Source organism: Dendrobates tinctorius, unplaced genomic scaffold, assembly GCF_039654945.1.
Source record: "Dendrobates tinctorius isolate UK_male_01 unplaced genomic scaffold, ASM3965494v1 ptg000236l, whole genome shotgun sequence".
Classification (NCBI taxonomy): domain Eukaryota; kingdom Metazoa; phylum Chordata; class Amphibia; order Anura; family Dendrobatidae; genus Dendrobates; species Dendrobates tinctorius.
In genome coordinates, this window is record NW_027361903.1 from 5,152,861 (window position 1) to 5,169,749 (window position 16,889).

General features: G+C 55.2%; 1 protein-coding gene across 1 annotated transcript in view; it reads right to left on the reverse strand.

The window, feature by feature from the left end:
- The window catches only part of CASP7 (caspase 7), a 92,281-nt gene extending 75,745 nt beyond the window's left edge, over nt 1–16,536 (reverse strand). Inside the window, exons 1-2 of the mRNA XM_073556639.1 lie at nt 16,443–16,536; nt 10,977–11,105 (exon numbers count right to left, since the gene is read on the reverse strand). Of these exons, the coding sequence (XP_073412740.1) occupies nt 10,977–11,104 (128 nt within the window). The 5' untranslated portion in view covers nt 11,105; nt 16,443–16,536. The remainder of the gene's footprint in view (nt 1–10,976; nt 11,106–16,442) is intronic.
- Nucleotides 16,537–16,889: the final 353 nt, after the last annotated feature.

The following is a 16,889-nucleotide window of genomic DNA, read 5'->3' on the forward strand; positions in this document are numbered from 1 at the left end:
TATAGAGGAAAACAGGATCCAACAGGACTGAACTATAGAGGAAAACAGGATCCAACAGGACTGAACTATAGAGGAAAACAGGATCCAACAGGACCGAATCATAGAGGAAAACAGCATCCAACAGGACCGAATCATAGAGGAAAACAGGATCCAACAGGACCGAATCATAGAGGAAAACAGGATACATCAGGATCGGAACAGAGAGGAAAACAGGATCCAACAGGACTGAACCATAGAGGAAAACAGGATACATCAAGATGGGACCATAGAGGAAAACAGGATCCACCTGGACGGAACCATAGAGGAAAACAGGATCCACCTGGACGGGACCATAGAGGAAAACAGGATCCATCTAACCAGACAGGACCACCTTCACCGTTTCAGCAATCACAGAACTGAATCTTGGTCTCGTTTCAGGCTTCAGAGAATACTCTGAATTTGTGACCCAGAATTTTACACTTCAAAGTCATTTTCCTGCATCTGAAGAACAATCTGGATCTTTCTACTAGTTCAGAAAATCAGCAATAATGTGAATGTGAGCTCTGCGGGAATCAAAAAGATGCAAATCAGGCAGGTCAGACCGAGGCCTGGGCAGTGCAGCACACATACAGTGTATACAGCGTATGTATAGTGCTGGGCCCAGGTGTCAGGATTGTGTCCTGCTCTGCCAGCGCTGGAGTTCAGGGATATTATCAGGTCATCTTTAGCATGTGGTTGTCATCAGTTCCACCAGTCCAGAACAGGCGTCGGATTCAAATGTCATGGGTCAGCACCATATCCGCTGGTCCAGGGCAGGCGTCCGATCCAAACATCATGGGCCGGCACCATATCTGCAGGTCCAGTGCAGATGTCAGATCCAAACATCCTGGGACGGCACCATATCTAAAGTTCCAGTGCAGACGTGAGATCCAAAAATCACGGGCCGGCACCATATCTGCAGGTCCAGGGCAGGCGTCAGATCCAAACATCATGGTCCAGCACAAGATTTGCAGGTCCAGGGCAGGCATCAGATCCATACATCATGGTTCAGCACCAGATCTGCAGGTCCAGGGCAGGCGTCAGATCCAAACATCATGGACCGGCACCATATCTGCAGGTCCAGTGCAGACGTCAGATCCAAACATCCTGGGCAGGCACCATATCTAAAGTTCCAGGGCAGACGTCAGATGCAAATGTCATGGGCCGGCACCATATCCGCTGGTACAGAGCAGGCGTCAGATCCAAACATCATGGGCCAGCACCAGATCTGCAGGTCCAGGGCAGACGTCAGATCCAAACATCATGGTCCAGCACCAGATCTGCAGGTCCAGAGCAGATGTCAAATCGAAACATCATGGGCCGGCACCATATCCGCTGGTCCAGGGCTGGCATCAGAGCCAAACATCATGGGTGAGCACCAGATCTGCAGGTCCAGGGCAGGCGTTAAATGCAAATGTTGTGGGCCGGCACCAGATCCTCTGGCCTTGGGTGAAATTTCACAAGTCTGCCACAGTTTGGGTATCAGCAGGTTATTTGCAGCATCTTCTTCTATAGTGACCAGTTTTGCAACTTTCTAACAAACTTTGGTTTTCAATTTTTCACCATTTTCAAGCTCTCCGCCTGCTGACAGTAAATGCGAATCTTCTGGCAAACATTTTGAGGCTGATATCTTGAACTCTTCATAGCTGAGGGTTTGTTACAATAACATCTAGCTTTGACAACTCCTAGCGCACAAAGCTTTCTTTTTTTCTGTCCTCATACTTTGTATCAGTGCAGCTGAAGTATCACTGTGGGATTCAGGATGATCAGCTCACAGAGGGTTGTGAGGACTGGACACAATTGTAGCAAACCCTCAGCTGTGAGAATCATTAGGTCAGGATGTAAATGAGGATGTAGGACTTTTTTGTGTTTGGCACAGCTCTGTGTGGGTTATAGAGAGGCGTGCTGCTGAGCGACAGACGTGCTGCTGAGTGACAGACGTGCTGCTGAGTGACAGACGTGCTTCTGAGTGACAGACGTGCTGCTGAGTGACAGGCGTGCTGCTGAGCGACAGACGTGCTGCTGAGTGACAGATGTGCTGCTGAGTGACAGACGTGCTTCTGAGTGACAGACGTGCTGCTGAGTGACAGGCGTGCTGCTGAGCGACAGACGTGCTGCTGAGCGACAGACGTGCTGCTGAGCGACAGACGTGCTGATGAGCGACAGACGTGCTGATGAGTGACAGACGTGCTGATGAGCGACAGACGTGCTGATGAGTGACAGACGTGCTGCTGAGTGGCAGGCGTGCTGCTGAGTGACAGACGTGCTGCTGAGCGACAGACGTGCTGCTGAGCGACAGACGTGCTGATGAGCGACAGACGTGCTGATGAGCGACAGACGTGCTGATGAGCGACAGACGTGCTGATGAGGGACAGACGTGCTGATGAGCGACAGACGTGCTGATGAGTGACAGACGTGCTGATGAGCGACAGACGTGCTGATGAGTGACAGACGTGCTGCTGAGTGGCAGGCGTGCTGCTGAGTGACAGACGTGCTGCTGAGCGACAGACGTGCTGCTGAGCGACAGACGTGCTGCTGAGCGACAGACGTGCTGCTGAGCGACAGACGTGCTGATGAGCGACAGACGTGCTGATGAGTGACAGACGTGCTGATGAGCGACAGACGTGCTGATGAGTGACAGACGTGCTGATGAGCGACAGACGTGCTGATGAGTGACAGACGTGCTGATGAGCGACAGACGTGCTGATGAGTGACAGACGTGCTGCTGAGTGGCAGGCGTGCTGCTGAGTGACAGACGTGCTGCTGAGTGGCAGGCGTGCTGCTGAGTGACAGACGTGCTGCTGAGTGACAAACGTGCTGCTGATTGACAGAGGTGAAACGAGTCGGCCCAGACATTTCTTTTTCCAGCGGCTCCGGTTTGTGACTCCTGGGTCACTGGTCCCTTTGGAGGATTTTCTGGCCGCGTCTCTGCAGCATTAGCTTGTGGTCAGTTGTGACCGCCCCGCCGCCCCGAGCGCACGCCGCCCCGAGCGCACGCCGTCTCCCTACATTTTGGGTCACATCTCGGCAGCGGTTTACAAACCCTGAATAATGAAATCCAATGTCCCCATCTGACTTTCCCCCCCCTGCTGCTGTCACCCCCCACCCCATGCACGAGATTGGGGGGTCTGGACAACTTCCATCTAATGTGTATGGTCAGATGCAGGAAGCTGCTGACGCCCATGAACCCAATAATCTCTGGCTATATTCGTCCTCTAATCTGATCTGTGAGGGTCCCGTCCTCCCTGCGAGGTCAGCGCCTCTGGGAGGGTCCAGTCCTCCCTGCGGGGTCAGCGCTTCTGGGAGGGTCCCGTCCTCCCTGCGGGGTCAGCACTTCTGGGAGGGTCCCGTCCTCCCTGCGGGGTCAGCGCCTCTGGAAGGTCCCGTCCTTCCTGCGGGGTCAACGCCTCTGTGAGGGTCCCGTCCTCCCTGCGAGGTCAGCTCCTCTGGGAGGGTCCCGTCCTCCCTGCGGGGTCAGCGCCTCTGGGAGGGTCCCGTCCTCCCTGCGGGGTCAGCGCCTCTGGGAGGGTCCCGTCCTCCCTGCAGGGTCAGCGCTTCTGGGAAGGTCCCGTCCTCCCTGCGGGGTCAGCGCTTCTGGGAGGGTCCCGTCCTCACTGCGGGGTCAGCGCCTCTGGAAGGTCCCATCCTCCCTGCGGGGTCAGCGCCTCTGGAAGGTCCCGTCCTCCCTGCGGGGTCAGCACCTCTGGAAGGTCCCGTCCTCCCTGCGGGGTCAGCGCCTCTGGGAGGGTCCCGTCCTCCCTGCGGGGTCAGCGCCTCTGGGAGGGTCCCGTCCTCCCTGCGGGGTCAGCGCCTCTGGGAGGGTCCCGTCCTCCCTGCGGGGTCAGCGCCTCTGGGAGGGTCCCGTCCTCCCTGCGGGGTCCTCCCTGCGGGGTCAGCGCCTCTGGGAGGGTTCAGTCCTCCCTGCGGGGTCAGCGCTTCTGGGAGGGTCCCGTCCTCCCTGTGGGGTCAGCGCCTCTGGGAGGGTCCCGTCCTCCCTGCGGGGTCAGCGCTTCTGGGAGGGTCCCGTCCTCCCTGCGGGGTCAGCGCTTCTGGGAGGGTCCCGTCCTCCCTGCGGGGTCAGCGCCTCTGGGAAGGTCCAGTCCTCCCTGCGGGGTCAGCGCTTCTGGGAGGGTCCCGTCCTCCCTGTGGGGTCAGCGCTTCTGGGAGGGTCCTGTCCTCCCTGTGGGGTCAGCGCCTCTGGGAGGGTTCAGTCCTCCCTTCAGAGTCAGCGCTTCTGGGAGGGTCCCGTCCTCCCTGTGGGGTCAGTGCCTCTGGGTGGGTCCCGTCCTCCCTGCGGGGTCCTCCCTGCGGGGTCAGCACTTCTGGGAGGGTCCCGTCCTCCCTGCGGGGTCCGCGCTTCTGGGAGGGTCCCGTCCTCCCTGCGGAGTCAGCGCCTCTGGGAAGGTCCAGTCCTCCCTGCGGGGTCAGCGCTTCTGAGAGGGTCCCGTCCTCCCTGCGAGGTCAGCGCCTCTGGGAGGGTCCCGTCCTCCCTGCGGGGTCAGCGCCTCTGGGAGGGTCCCGTCCTCCCTGCGGCGTCAGCGCCTCTGGGAGGGTCCAGTCCTCCCTGCGGGGTCAGCGCTTCTGGGAGGGTCCCGTCCTCCCTGCGGGGTCAGTGCCTCTGTGATGGTCCCGTCCTCCCTGCGTGGTCAGCGCCTCTGGGAGGGTCCCGTCCTCCCTGCGGGGTCAGTGCCTCTGTGATGGTCCCGTCCTCCCTGCGGGGTCAGCGCCTCTGGGAAGGTCCAGTCCTCCCTGCGGGGTCAGCGCTTCTGGGAGGGTCCCGTCCTCCCTGTGGGGTCAGCGCCTCTGGGAGGGTCCAGTCCTCCCTGCGGGGTCAGCGCCTCTGGGAGGGTCCCGTCCTCCCTGCGAGGTCAGCGCCTCTGGGAGGGTCCAGTCCTCCCTGCGGGGTCAGCGCTTCTGGGAGGGTCCCGTCCTCCCTGCGGGGTCAGCACTTCTGGGAGGGTCCCGTCCTCCCTGCGGGGTCAGCGCCTCTGGAAGGTCCCGTCCTTCCTGCGGGGTCAGCGCCTCTGTGAGGGTCCCGTCCTCCCTGCGAGGTCAGCTCCTCTGGGAGGGTCCCGTCCTCCCTGCGGGGTCAGCGCTTCTGGGAGGGTCCCGTCCTCCCTGCGGGGTCAGCGCCTCTGGGAGGGTCCCGTCCTCCCTGCAGGGTCAGCGCTTCTGGGAAGGTCCCGTCCTCCCTGCGGGGTCAGCGCTTCTGGGAGGGTCCCGTCCTCACTGCGGGGTCAGCGCCTCTGGAAGGTCCCATCCTCCCTGCGGGGTCAGCGCCTCTGGAAGGTCCCATCCTCCCTGCGGGGTCAGCACCTCTGGAAGGTCCCGTCCTCCCTGCGGGGTCAGCGCCTCTGGGAGGGTCCCGTCCTCCCTGCGGGGTCAGCGCCTCTGGGAGGGTCCCGTCCTCCCTGCGGGGTCAGCGCCTCTGGGAGGGTCCCGTCCTCCCTGCGGGGTCAGCGCCTCTGGGAGGGTCCCGTCCTCCCTGCGGGGTCCTCCCTGCGGGGTCAGCGCCTCTGGGAGGGTTCAGTCCTCCCTGCGGGGTCAGCGCTTCTGGGAGGGTCCCGTCCTCCCTGTGGGGTCAGCGCCTCTGGGAGGGTCCCGTCCTCCCTGCGGGGTCAGCGCTTCTGGGAGGGTCCCGTCCTCCCTGCGGGGTCAGCGCTTCTGGGAGGGTCCCATCCTCCCTGCGGGGTCAGCGCCTCTGGGAAGGTCCAGTCCTCCCTGCGGGGTCAGCGCTTCTGGGAGGGTCCTGTCCTCCCTGTGGGGTCAGCGCTTCTGGGAGGGTCCCGTCCTCCCTGTGGGGTCAGCGCCTCTGGGAGGGTTCAGTCCTCCCTGCAGAGTCAGCGCTTCTGGGAGGGTCCCGTCCTCCCTGTGGGGTCAGTGCCTCTGGGTGGGTCCCGTCCTCCCTGCGGGGTCCTCCCTGCGGGGTCAGCACTTCTGGGAGGGTCCCGTCCTCCCTGCGGGGTCAGCGCTTCTGGGAGGGTCCCGTCCTCCCTGCGGAGTCAGCGCCTCTGGGAAGGTCCAGTCCTCCCTGCGGGGTCAGCGCTTCTGAGAGGGTCCCGTCCTCCCTGCGAGGTCAGCGCCTCTGGGAGGGTCCCGTCCTCCCTGCGGGGTCAGCGCCTCTGGGAGGGTCCCGTCCTCCCTGCGGCGTCAGCGCCTCTGGGAGGGTCCAGTCCTCCCTGCGGAGTCAGCGCTTCTGGGAGGGTCCCGTCCTCCCTGCGGGGTCAGTGCCTCTGTGATGGTCCCGTCCTCCCTGCGTGGTCAGCGCCTCTGGGAGGGTCCCGTCCTCCCTGCGGGGTCAGTGCCTCTGTGATGGTCCCGTCCTCCCTGCGGGGTCAGCGCCTCTGGGAAGGTCCAGTCCTCCCTGCGGGGTCAGCGCTTCTGGGAGGGTCCCGTCCTCCCTGTGGGGTCAGCGCCTCTGGGAGGGTCCCGTCCTCCCTGCGGGGTCAGCGCCTCTGGGAGGGTCCCGTCCTCCCTGCGGGGTCAGCGCCTCTGGGAGGGTCCAGTCCTCCCTGCGGGGTCAGCACTTCTGAAAGGTCCCGTCCTCCCTGCGGGGTCAGCTCCTCTGTGAGGGTCCCGTCCTCCCTGTGAGGTCAGCGCCTCTGGGAGGGTCCCGTCCTCCCTGCGGGGTCAGCACTTCTGGAAGGTCCCATCCTCCCTGCGGGGTCAGCGCCTCTGGGAGGGTCCCGTCCTCCCTGCGGGGTCAGCGCTTCTGGGAGGGTCCCGTCTTCCCTGCGGGGTCAGCGCTTCTGGGAGGGTCCCGTCCTCCCTGCGGGGTCAGCGCCTCTGGAAGGTCCCATCTTCCCTGCAGGGTCAGCGCCTCTGGAAGGTCCCGTCCTCCCTGCGGGGTCAGCGCCTCTGGGAGGGTCCAGTCCTCCCTGCGGGGTCAGCACTTCTGGAAGGTCCCGTCCTCCCTGCGGGGTCAGCTCCTCTGTGAGGGTCCCGTCCTCCCTGTGGGGTCAGCGCCTCTGTGAGGGTCCCGTCCTCCCTGCGGGGTCAGCGCCTCTGGAAGGTCCCGTCCTCCCTGCGGGGTCAGCACTTCTGGAAGGTCCCGTCCTCCCTGCGGGGTCAGCTCCTCTGTGAGGGTCCCGTCCTCCCTGTGGGGTCAGCGCCTCTGTGAGGGTCCCGTCCTCACAGTGTATTCAGGTGTCTGTGAACCTGGGGCAGATTCCAGGAACAGGACAGAAGCAAAAAAAGACGCATTCCTCTACATTAACTCCCAAATCACCAGCACAGGAAAGTGTACGGGTCTAACTCTGCACACGAGGGTCGTCACCAGTAACATTGGCCTTGGGGGCCCCACTTTTCACCTGCACACTATTATTACACCACCCTTGTTCACAAACGTTCCTCCATCGCTGTATAATAATACACTGGGCAGTTTGGGTAATGAATAATGAGATTTTGCTTTTTTTCTGTACCAAGTGAATGAAGTGAATTATGCCAAGTAGCAGTGGGGTTGGGGGCCCAGATCTGCAGGGGGGCCCACCGGGGGATTCCCCTGTTACCCTATGGGCCAGTCCGAGCCTGGTTGTCACCAACATCATGTGACGGTAATAAAGAGCTGGGTGACAAGAGAGGCTGCAATCGGTAACAATGGATCGGTCCTCAGTCACCCAGCTTTCCCAGACACAGATAACATCGTATACAATGGATTTCCACTAACATCTGCTGCTTGCATGTCGCTCTGAGTGCAGTAGGACGTCACCCAGCTTTTCCTGCAGATGTGACATTGGGTTTGGTGGGCGGCTGAGGACCTTTCTGCTACATGGGACACAACTCCTAGGGGCAGAAGCCAATGATCTGCCATGGACTCGTCACCAGCGCTCTTCCGCCATCTAGTGGCTGCACCGCGCAGTGCACACATTTACATTCAGCCGCTGTAGAATTACTTGTAAATAATGGAGGATGAAGGATTGTTCTGTTGACAAATGTTTCCTCCCAATAATCCCTTATTAATACAAAGTATTTATGATTTCATTATTATTTTTTTTTAAATGATTAATTAAAATACCAGTGCCACCGCGCACTCTCCTGGCTCGCACAGTGCCCATCTGGAGCCGGGTGCTGCTGCCACAACTCTCTGAACTCCACTAAATCTCTGTGGCCAGGACTTGTACCTAGAAGCAATGTGGCAGCACCGAGGACTGACAATACATGTCTTGGATGGTATGGAGATGGGCTGCAGCGGCGATTAGCAGCAGCTCTGTCCACATTTACAGGGGCCATGGCGTAATAGAGCCCCCAACTGTATTCATCTCCTATATGGCAATCTGCTCCGTGAGCAGCCCCGCTATCCAGTGATGATCGCAAGCCTATCATAGAAATTCTGAAACATAATCCCCCCTCCAAACATCCAAAAGAGGAGGGGAAGAGCGACGTCCCTGGTGGGAAGAACAACGTCCCTGGTGGGAAGAGCGACGTCCCTGGTGGGGCGAGTGACGTCCCTGGTGGGGAGAGTGATGTCCCTGGTGGGAAGAGAGACGTCCCTGGTGAGACAAGTGATGTCCCTGTTAGGGAGAGTGACGTCCCTGGTGAGACAAGTGATGTCCCTGGTGGGGAGAGTGACGTCCCTGGTGGGGCGAGTGATGTCCCTAGTGGGGCACGTGATCTCCCTGGTGGGGCGAGTGATGTCCCTGGTGGGGCACGTGACGTCTCTGGTGGGGTGAGTGATGTCCCTGGTGGGGCACGTGACGTCTCTGGTGGGGTGAGTGATGTCCCTGGTGGGGCACGTGACGTCTCTGGTGGGGCGAGTGATGTCCCTGGTGGGGCGAGTGATGTCCCTGGTGGGGCACGTGATCTCCCTGGTGGGGTGAGTGATGTCCCTGGTGGGGCACGTGACGTCTCTGGTGGGGCGAGTGATGTCCCTGGTGGGGCGAGTGACGTCTCTGGTGGGGCGAGTGATGTCCCTGGTTGGGCACGTGACGTCTCTGGTGGGGTGAGTGATGTCCCTGGTGGGGCACGTGACGTCTCTGGTGGGGCGAGTGATGTCCCTGGTGGGGCGAGTGATGTCCCTGGTGGGGCGAGTGATGTCCCTAGTGGGGCACGTGATCTCCCTGGTGGGGCGAGTGATGTCCCTGGTGGGGCACGTGACGTCTCTGGTGGGGTGAGTGATGTCCCTGGTGGGGCACGTGACGTCTCTGGTGGGGTGAGTGATGTCCCTGGTGGGGCACGTGACGTCTCTGGTGGGGCGAGTGATGTCCCTGGTGGGGCGAGTGATGTCCCTGGTGGGGCACGTGACGTCCCTGGTGGGGTGAGTGATGTCCCTGGTGGGGCACGTGACGTCCCTGGTGGGGCGAGTGATGTCCCTGGTGGGGCACGTGACGTCTCTGGTGGGGTGCGTGATGTCCCTGGTGGGGCACGTGACGTCTCTGGTGGGGAGAGTGATGTCCCTGGTGGGGCGAGTGATGTCCCTGGTGGGGCGAGTGACGTCCCTGGTGGGGCGAGTGACGTCCCTGGTGGGGCGAGTGATGTCCCTGGTGGGGCGAGTGACGTCTCTGGTGGGGCGAGTGATGTCCCTGGTGGGGCGAGTGATGTCCCTGGTGGGGTGAGTGATGTCCCTGGTGGGGCGACTGACAACCCTTGTGGGAGCAGCTCCACCACAACCTTTCTGCAATGCTCATGCTAATGCTACATAGCACATGTTGCTTTTCTTGGTAAATGAAAGCAGCAGCTCCCTCTAGCGGCCAACAGTGGGATGTACAAAAAATAAAATGATTCAGATTTTCTGTAATTAAAAAAACATAAAATAGTTGCAAATTACATAATCGCATGATTAAGGAACCAGTAATGTTCAAATTGGTATCTTATCTGCAGGCAGGATGCTATAGTGCAGGAGGAGTTGATCTGAGTGTTATAGATTTCTGTGAGAAGTTCCAGTATATCTTGTAGCTTACTTATTGAAGTCCCTGGTTATTTACACAAGTCCAGTGGGCGGTCCTATTCAATGACAGACAGTCTTCCCTGTATGGAAGTACATGCAGACGGCTATTGTCACCAAGTAGGACCGCCCACTGGACTCACACACAAACACCAGGGATTTAAAAGAATAAAATACAATTTATAATTAATATTTTTCAACAAACCTATACATTATTCTGATTGGCTTCTCTTTCTCTATACTATGCTGTTCACAAATCAGACTACATGTTCAACATGCCAGGCTCCTTTTAAAATACACAGGCCAAGATTTCAACAAATACCAGAAGAACTCTAGGAGTGAGCTCCCCCTACTGGTGGCTACATAAATCTGTATGTAGTGAGCTCCCTCTAGTGGTGGCTGTATAAATCTGTCTGTAGTGAGCTCCCTCTAGTGGTGACTGTATAAATCTGTATGTGGTGACTCCCTCTAGTGGTGGCTGTATAAATCTGTATGTAGTGAGCTCCCTCTAGTGGTGACTGTATATATCTGTATGTAGTGAGCTCCCACTATTGGTGGCTGTATGAATCTCTATGTGGTGAGCTCCCCCTAGTGGTGACTGTATATATCTGTATGTAGTGAGCTCCCACTATTGGTGGCTGTATGAATCTCTATGTAGTGAGCTCCCCCTAGTGGTGACTGTATAAAACTATATACACCTGTATGAGGTGAATCGTATCCAAGTTACAGAAGAATCCAGTGGATGCTGTGATTTTTTTCACATGAAGATTTAGTCACTGAGAAAGTAAAGAAAAAAAAATCACTCATCTGCACGACCCCATTGAATTTTTTCACAGACAGAGCTCGGATGATTCCAGCCGTGTGAGAATCAGGAGTTCCCAGCAGTGGAGATATGAGGCATAAAGTAGGGAGCATGGAGCGGGGATTCACTTCCTGTTACTTTTTCCATTTAATAGAAAAAACAAAACCCGCCCATCCCTAACCCTCCCTGTTTTGGCCCCTGCACCCTCTTGTCCTGCCGTGGTCTTTTCTCCTTGCATCCCCGATATAATACATCATTCTCTCTGATCCGTCTCACCTGGAGAATATTGAAAACTTGTGACTGCGGTCGGGTCTGGCGTCCACATCGTCCTCCGTCTCCTCATTGCCCGAGTCCTCGTCCTTCGGCAGGGTGTCAGGGACTACGAAGTCCTGCTGCTCCGCCATCCTGAAGATGACACAGACAAGGTTCTGAGAGTCACGGCTGTTAGTGCACCAGGCGGCTCAGGATGAGCAATGCTGCAAGGCCCCCATTCTCCCTGTTACCAAACTGGATGTGACCAACCTCAGCTGTGAAACGTCCCACTGTACAAACAGGTGCGGCAGCAGCCGCAGCACGCAGAGAGAGCACCACTCCAGTGGGCTTTTCCATTTCATAATAATAATAATCTTTATCTTTATATAGCGCTAACATATTCCGCAGCGCTTTACAGTTTGCACATATCACTGGCGTGGTGCCTTAAAGGTAAGTGTCCTGTCTGATACTCACCTTTCAGCGTTTTCATCTGTTTTTGTTGCCGGTTCAGTGACCTGCCGGCCGCTCCAGTGTTTCATGGAGGGAGCCAGAGATCACTAATCCATGTAAGTCTAGACGCGCCATATTCTGGCCTTGCTGTGGCCTTGTTCCGGCCCCGCTCTGACCCCATTCTGGACCCGTTTAAGCCTCGTTCTGGCCCAATTCCGGCCTTGTTCTAGCCTCACTCCAGCCCCGTTCCGGCCCTGTTCTAGCCTCACTCCAGCCCCGTTCCGGCCCTGTTCTAGCCTCACTCCAGCCCCGTTCCGGCCCTGTTCCGGCCTTGTTCTAGCCTCACTCCAGCCCCGTTCCGGCCCGCTTCCGCCTCTCATAGTCTTGCATTGAGAGCTGGTGACGTATCTTCTCACTTCTGGCCAGTCAGAAGCTGCGCTCACAAGATGGCATCACAGGACGGGAGCGGCACCAAAAACCGGTGACGCCGCTGGAGGGCGAGATTATGACTGGGGACAGAGGACTTACATTTAATGCTAAAGTCCAGCGCTGAAAACAATCCAAAATGCTGGAGAGAAGCTTTAAAGATGTAGAGAAGTAAATAAAAAGTCTTGAACGCCGTCACAAGTCGTATTACAAATCATGGCAGGAATAAAGGAATGTGGGGTCACCAGGTAAAGAGGGAGAAGAAAACTACATTTACTTTATACCATGCCTTATTATTTTTGGAGAGGATGAGTCCCTCTCCTGCTCCACCGTCCTTCTCGTATAACCCCTCCCCCTAGAGATGACATCACTACCTCTATCCATGACATCACCAGTCCTGCTCCATCATTTTTCTCGTATAACCCCTCCCCCTAGAGATGACATCACTACCTCTATCCATGACATCACCAGTCCTGCTCCATCGTCCTTCTTGTATAACCCCTCCACCAAGAGATGACATCACCACACTTCTATCCATGACATCACCAGTCCTGCTCCATCGTTTTTCTCGTATAACCCTCCCCCTAGAGATGACATCACTACCTCTATCCATGACATCACCAGTCCTGTCCATCGTCCTTCTCGTATAACCCCTCCCCTAGAGATGACATCACTACCTCTATCCATGACATCACCAGTCCTGTCCATCGTCCCTCTCGTATAACCCCTCCCCCTAGAGATGACATCACTACCTCTATCCATGACATCACCAGTCCTTGCCTGTTAGTCCCTCATATTTGTTATTATGTCATCAGCTTTCCACATTCACCTCCCTAGAATCATAGAATCATAGAATCGTAGAGTTGGAAGGGACCTCCTGGGCCATCTGGTCCAACCCCCTGCTCAAAGCAGGATTCGCTAAATCATCCCAGTCAGATGTCTGTCCAGCCTCTGTTTGAAGACTTCCATTGAAGGAGAACTCACCACTTCTCGTGGCAGCCTGTTCCACTCATTGATCACTCTAACTGTCAAAAAGTTTTTTCTAATATCTAATCTGTGTCTCCTCCCATTCAGCTTCATCCCATTGCTTCTAGTCTTTCCTTGTGCAAATGAGAATAAAGTTGATCCTTCTACAATGTGAAGGCCCTTTAGATATTTGTAGACAGCTATTAAGTCTCCTCTCAGTCTTCTGTTTTGCAAACTAAACATTCCCAAATCCTGCAACCTTTCCTCATAAGACAGGGTTTGCAGACCGGTCACCATTCTGGTCGCTCTTTTCTGAACTTGCTCCAGTTTGTTGATGTCTTTTTTAAAATGTGGCGCCCAAAACTGGACACAATATTCCAGATGAGGTCTGACCAAAGAGGAGTAGAGGGAAATAATGACTTCACGTGATCTAGACTGTATGCTTCTGTTAATACATCCTAGAATTGCATTTGCCTTTTTTGCTGCTGCATCACACTGTTGACTCATATTCAGTCTGTGATCTATTAGTATACCCAAGTCTTTTTCACATGTGCTGTTGCTTAGCCCTATTCCTCCCATTCTATATATGCTTTTTTCATTTTTATTGCCCAGATGTAGTACTTTGCATTTCTCCCTGTTAAAAACCATTCAGTTAGTTGCTGCCCACTTCTCCAGTTTATTTAAATCTTTTTGAATCCTCTCTCTCTCTTCTCTAGTATTAGCTATCCCTCCTAGCTTTGTGTCATCAGCAAATTTAATCAGTTTACCCTCAATTCCTTCATCTAAATCGTTGATAAAGATGTTGAACAATACAGGGCCCAGGACAGAGCCCTGTGGTACCCCACTTGAGACATTCTTCCAACTGGATGTGCAGCCATTTACGACCACTCTTTGGGTCCGATCACTAAGCCAGTTATGAATCCACCTAACAGTTGCCTTGTCCATTCCATACTGTCACTATGACATCACTATCCCAACCACAGCATGATAACATGATTTGCAGGAGTCGGCATCATCTCCAGCTCCCTGCAAATGTAGCGCACACGTCCGGCTCTATTCGGCAGCATCATTGAGTCTCAGTAACCGGGTGTATGCTTGCTGCTTTCAGAGGTTCCCTATAAGAGCAGGAGATTGCAGGAGCAGAGACCCTGATTCCAGCGATGTGTCACTTACTGGGCTGCTTGTTTTAGTTTTGATAAAATCCTTGTTTTCTCTGCTGCAGCACTAGCAGTGCTCTGAATGCTGAGCTCTCAGTGCGGAGCCCTGAATGCTGAGCTCTGTATGACTTCGCCCACACCACTGATTGTATATGGGAAGAGAGTTGTCAATCAGGAGTTTGCATGTTCTCCCCACAGGATTCCTCCCACACTCCAAAAATGATGGGGATGTAGACTGTGAGCCCCAATGGGGACAGAGATGATGTCTGTAAAGCTGTGCAGTATAATGGTGCTGTATAAGTAAAGCCACATAAATAATCATTGGTAGGGCAGGATTATACAGTGCTTATGAATATGGAGGATACATGCCAGCAGGTACTAGTCCTGTAATGATAATCTACTGCTGATAAAACTGCAGCAAGCGGGCAGAAAGTGACATCACTGGAATCAGGGTCTCAACCCCTTCACCATGCTGCTCTCAGATTACACAGCAAAAACCTGCTGACGGATTATATTTATTGTGGAAACATTTGTAATGAAAACTGAACTGCGATCACAGAGCGGCCACCGATCAGCGTGACATAGCTGTGCGCCATCTGCCCAACCAGGTGCCACCTGATCGGTGGGGATGCCGGAGTCTGACCTCCATCGATTTGATATTGCTCATATATCATAGTAGTGCACAGCCCAGCAAGAGGAAATGTGCTAAAAATCTCCAGAATGTGATTTCCAGTGCAGACGCAATGCTTCTCACAGCTGAGGGTTTGATACAAGGTGTCAGTGAGGATACTCCTCTGTCAGGTAAACACATGAGCAGTGAACCGCTCTCCGGGCTCCGCGAGGGTTTCTACAGGTTTCCGGCCTCTGGATGGAAAGAATAATGCGGCAATTTGCTGAAGACAAGCTGAGATATTGAAAATGGCAGAAACTGTAAGAAAATGTCGGTAAGAAGAAGGAGCCTGGACAGGAAGGGTCAACCCGTAACACATGCAGCTCCCCGACTCTGCTACATCAGGATGATACACTGCGGATACATCGGGACGATACCCTGCGGATACATCGGGACGATACCCTGCGGATACATCGGGACGATACGCTGCGGATACATCGGGATGATACGCTGCGGATACATCGGGATGATACACTGCGGATACATCGGGATGATACACTGCGGATACATCGGGATGATACACTGCGGATACATCGGGATGATACACTGCGGATACATCGGGATGATACACTGCGGATACATCGGGATGATACACTGCGGATACATCGGGATGATACACTGCGGATACATCGGGATGATACACTGAGGATACATCGGGATGATACGCTGCGGATACATCGGGATGATACGCTGAGGATACATCGGGATGATACGCTGCGGATACATCGGGATGATACCCTGCGGATACAGCGGGACGATACACTGCGGATACAGCGGGACGATACCCTGCGGATACATCGGGATGATACACTGCGGATACATCGGGATGATACACTGCGGATACATCGGGATGATACGCTGCGGATACATCGGGATGATACACTGAGGATACATCGGGATGATACACTGCGGATACATCGGGATGATACACTGCGGATACAGCGGGACGATACACTGCGGATACAGCGGGACGATACCCTGCGGATACATCGGGATGATACACTGCGGATACATCGGGATGATACACTGCGGATACATCGGGATGATACGCTGCGGATACATCGGGATGATACGCTGCGGATACATCGGGATGATACACTGCGGATACATCGGGATGATACGCTGCGGATACATCGGGATGATACACTGCGGATACATCGGGATGATACACTGCGGATACATCGGGATGATACACTGAGGATACATCGGGATGATACACTGAGGATACATCGGGATGATACACTGCGGATACATCGGGATGATACGCTGCGGATACATCGGGATGATACTGCGGATACATTGCTCACTGTTACATTGTTTCTGGTTTTCTTAAACTTTCATTTTCCTCATGTGACATAAAAGAGAAACCTAAGAATCGTCATCGAGGTCACAGCACAAGTCATTCACAGATCCCCAGAACCGGGGAGTCTGAGAGGAAAGTCACAACAGCATCTGACACCAGCCAAAAATAAAAGGTGGCGAACCACAAACCCCAGCACTTTCCTTTCCACAAAGTCTTTACTTCAGTTCTCACATCCGACACATGAACCATAGAGCTCAGGATGAACTTGGAGTCTGAATGATATCAAGTAAAGTAATAACGCTGCAGTGAAGGGGGCAGGAGGAGACGGCGCAGACCCCAGATTACTCGTTACAAGGTATCAAAGTACTACAAGACCCAGCACACCCTGGTATAGGCAGAACCGCCCTGCAGATGGGGGTAACAGGATTACCAGGAGCAGCCGGAGGATTAGACGGATATTCCAGTTTTTCTACCACGGCTCGGGCACCGCGGGGGTCCATGTGGGGTCACATAATTACCTGATAATTCCTGAGTCTGTTGTTCCCTGGTTGTGAATCTTCAGCTCAAAACTTCACAAAGTTTCATTTTGAAATCTCCTCCCCAAGAAGGAAGTAGCAGATCCTCCTCCTCCCCTGATGTCAGGAGGGTGTCATGAGCCAAGCTCTCGCTGCCCTCAGCTCCTGTCCTGAAAATCCGCACACCACGTTTTCTGCGAGTGGATTCTGCTGAAATGTGAACAGGCGCTAACGAGCGATTACAAGAACGCCGCGCTGTTCACACGGTCAGGCTTTTGGGCGGCTTCTCACCGCCTCAGGTTTACAAAGATGCCAAGAGGCTAAAAGAAGTGACCGCTCCGATCTTCAGGCATTTTCCTTATTCTACGGGAAGGCTCCAAAGATGCCGGGCAACTTTTTACGCATTTTCGGCGTTTTTCTGGACAGAACTTCCGGCGGTTTCTTCATTGT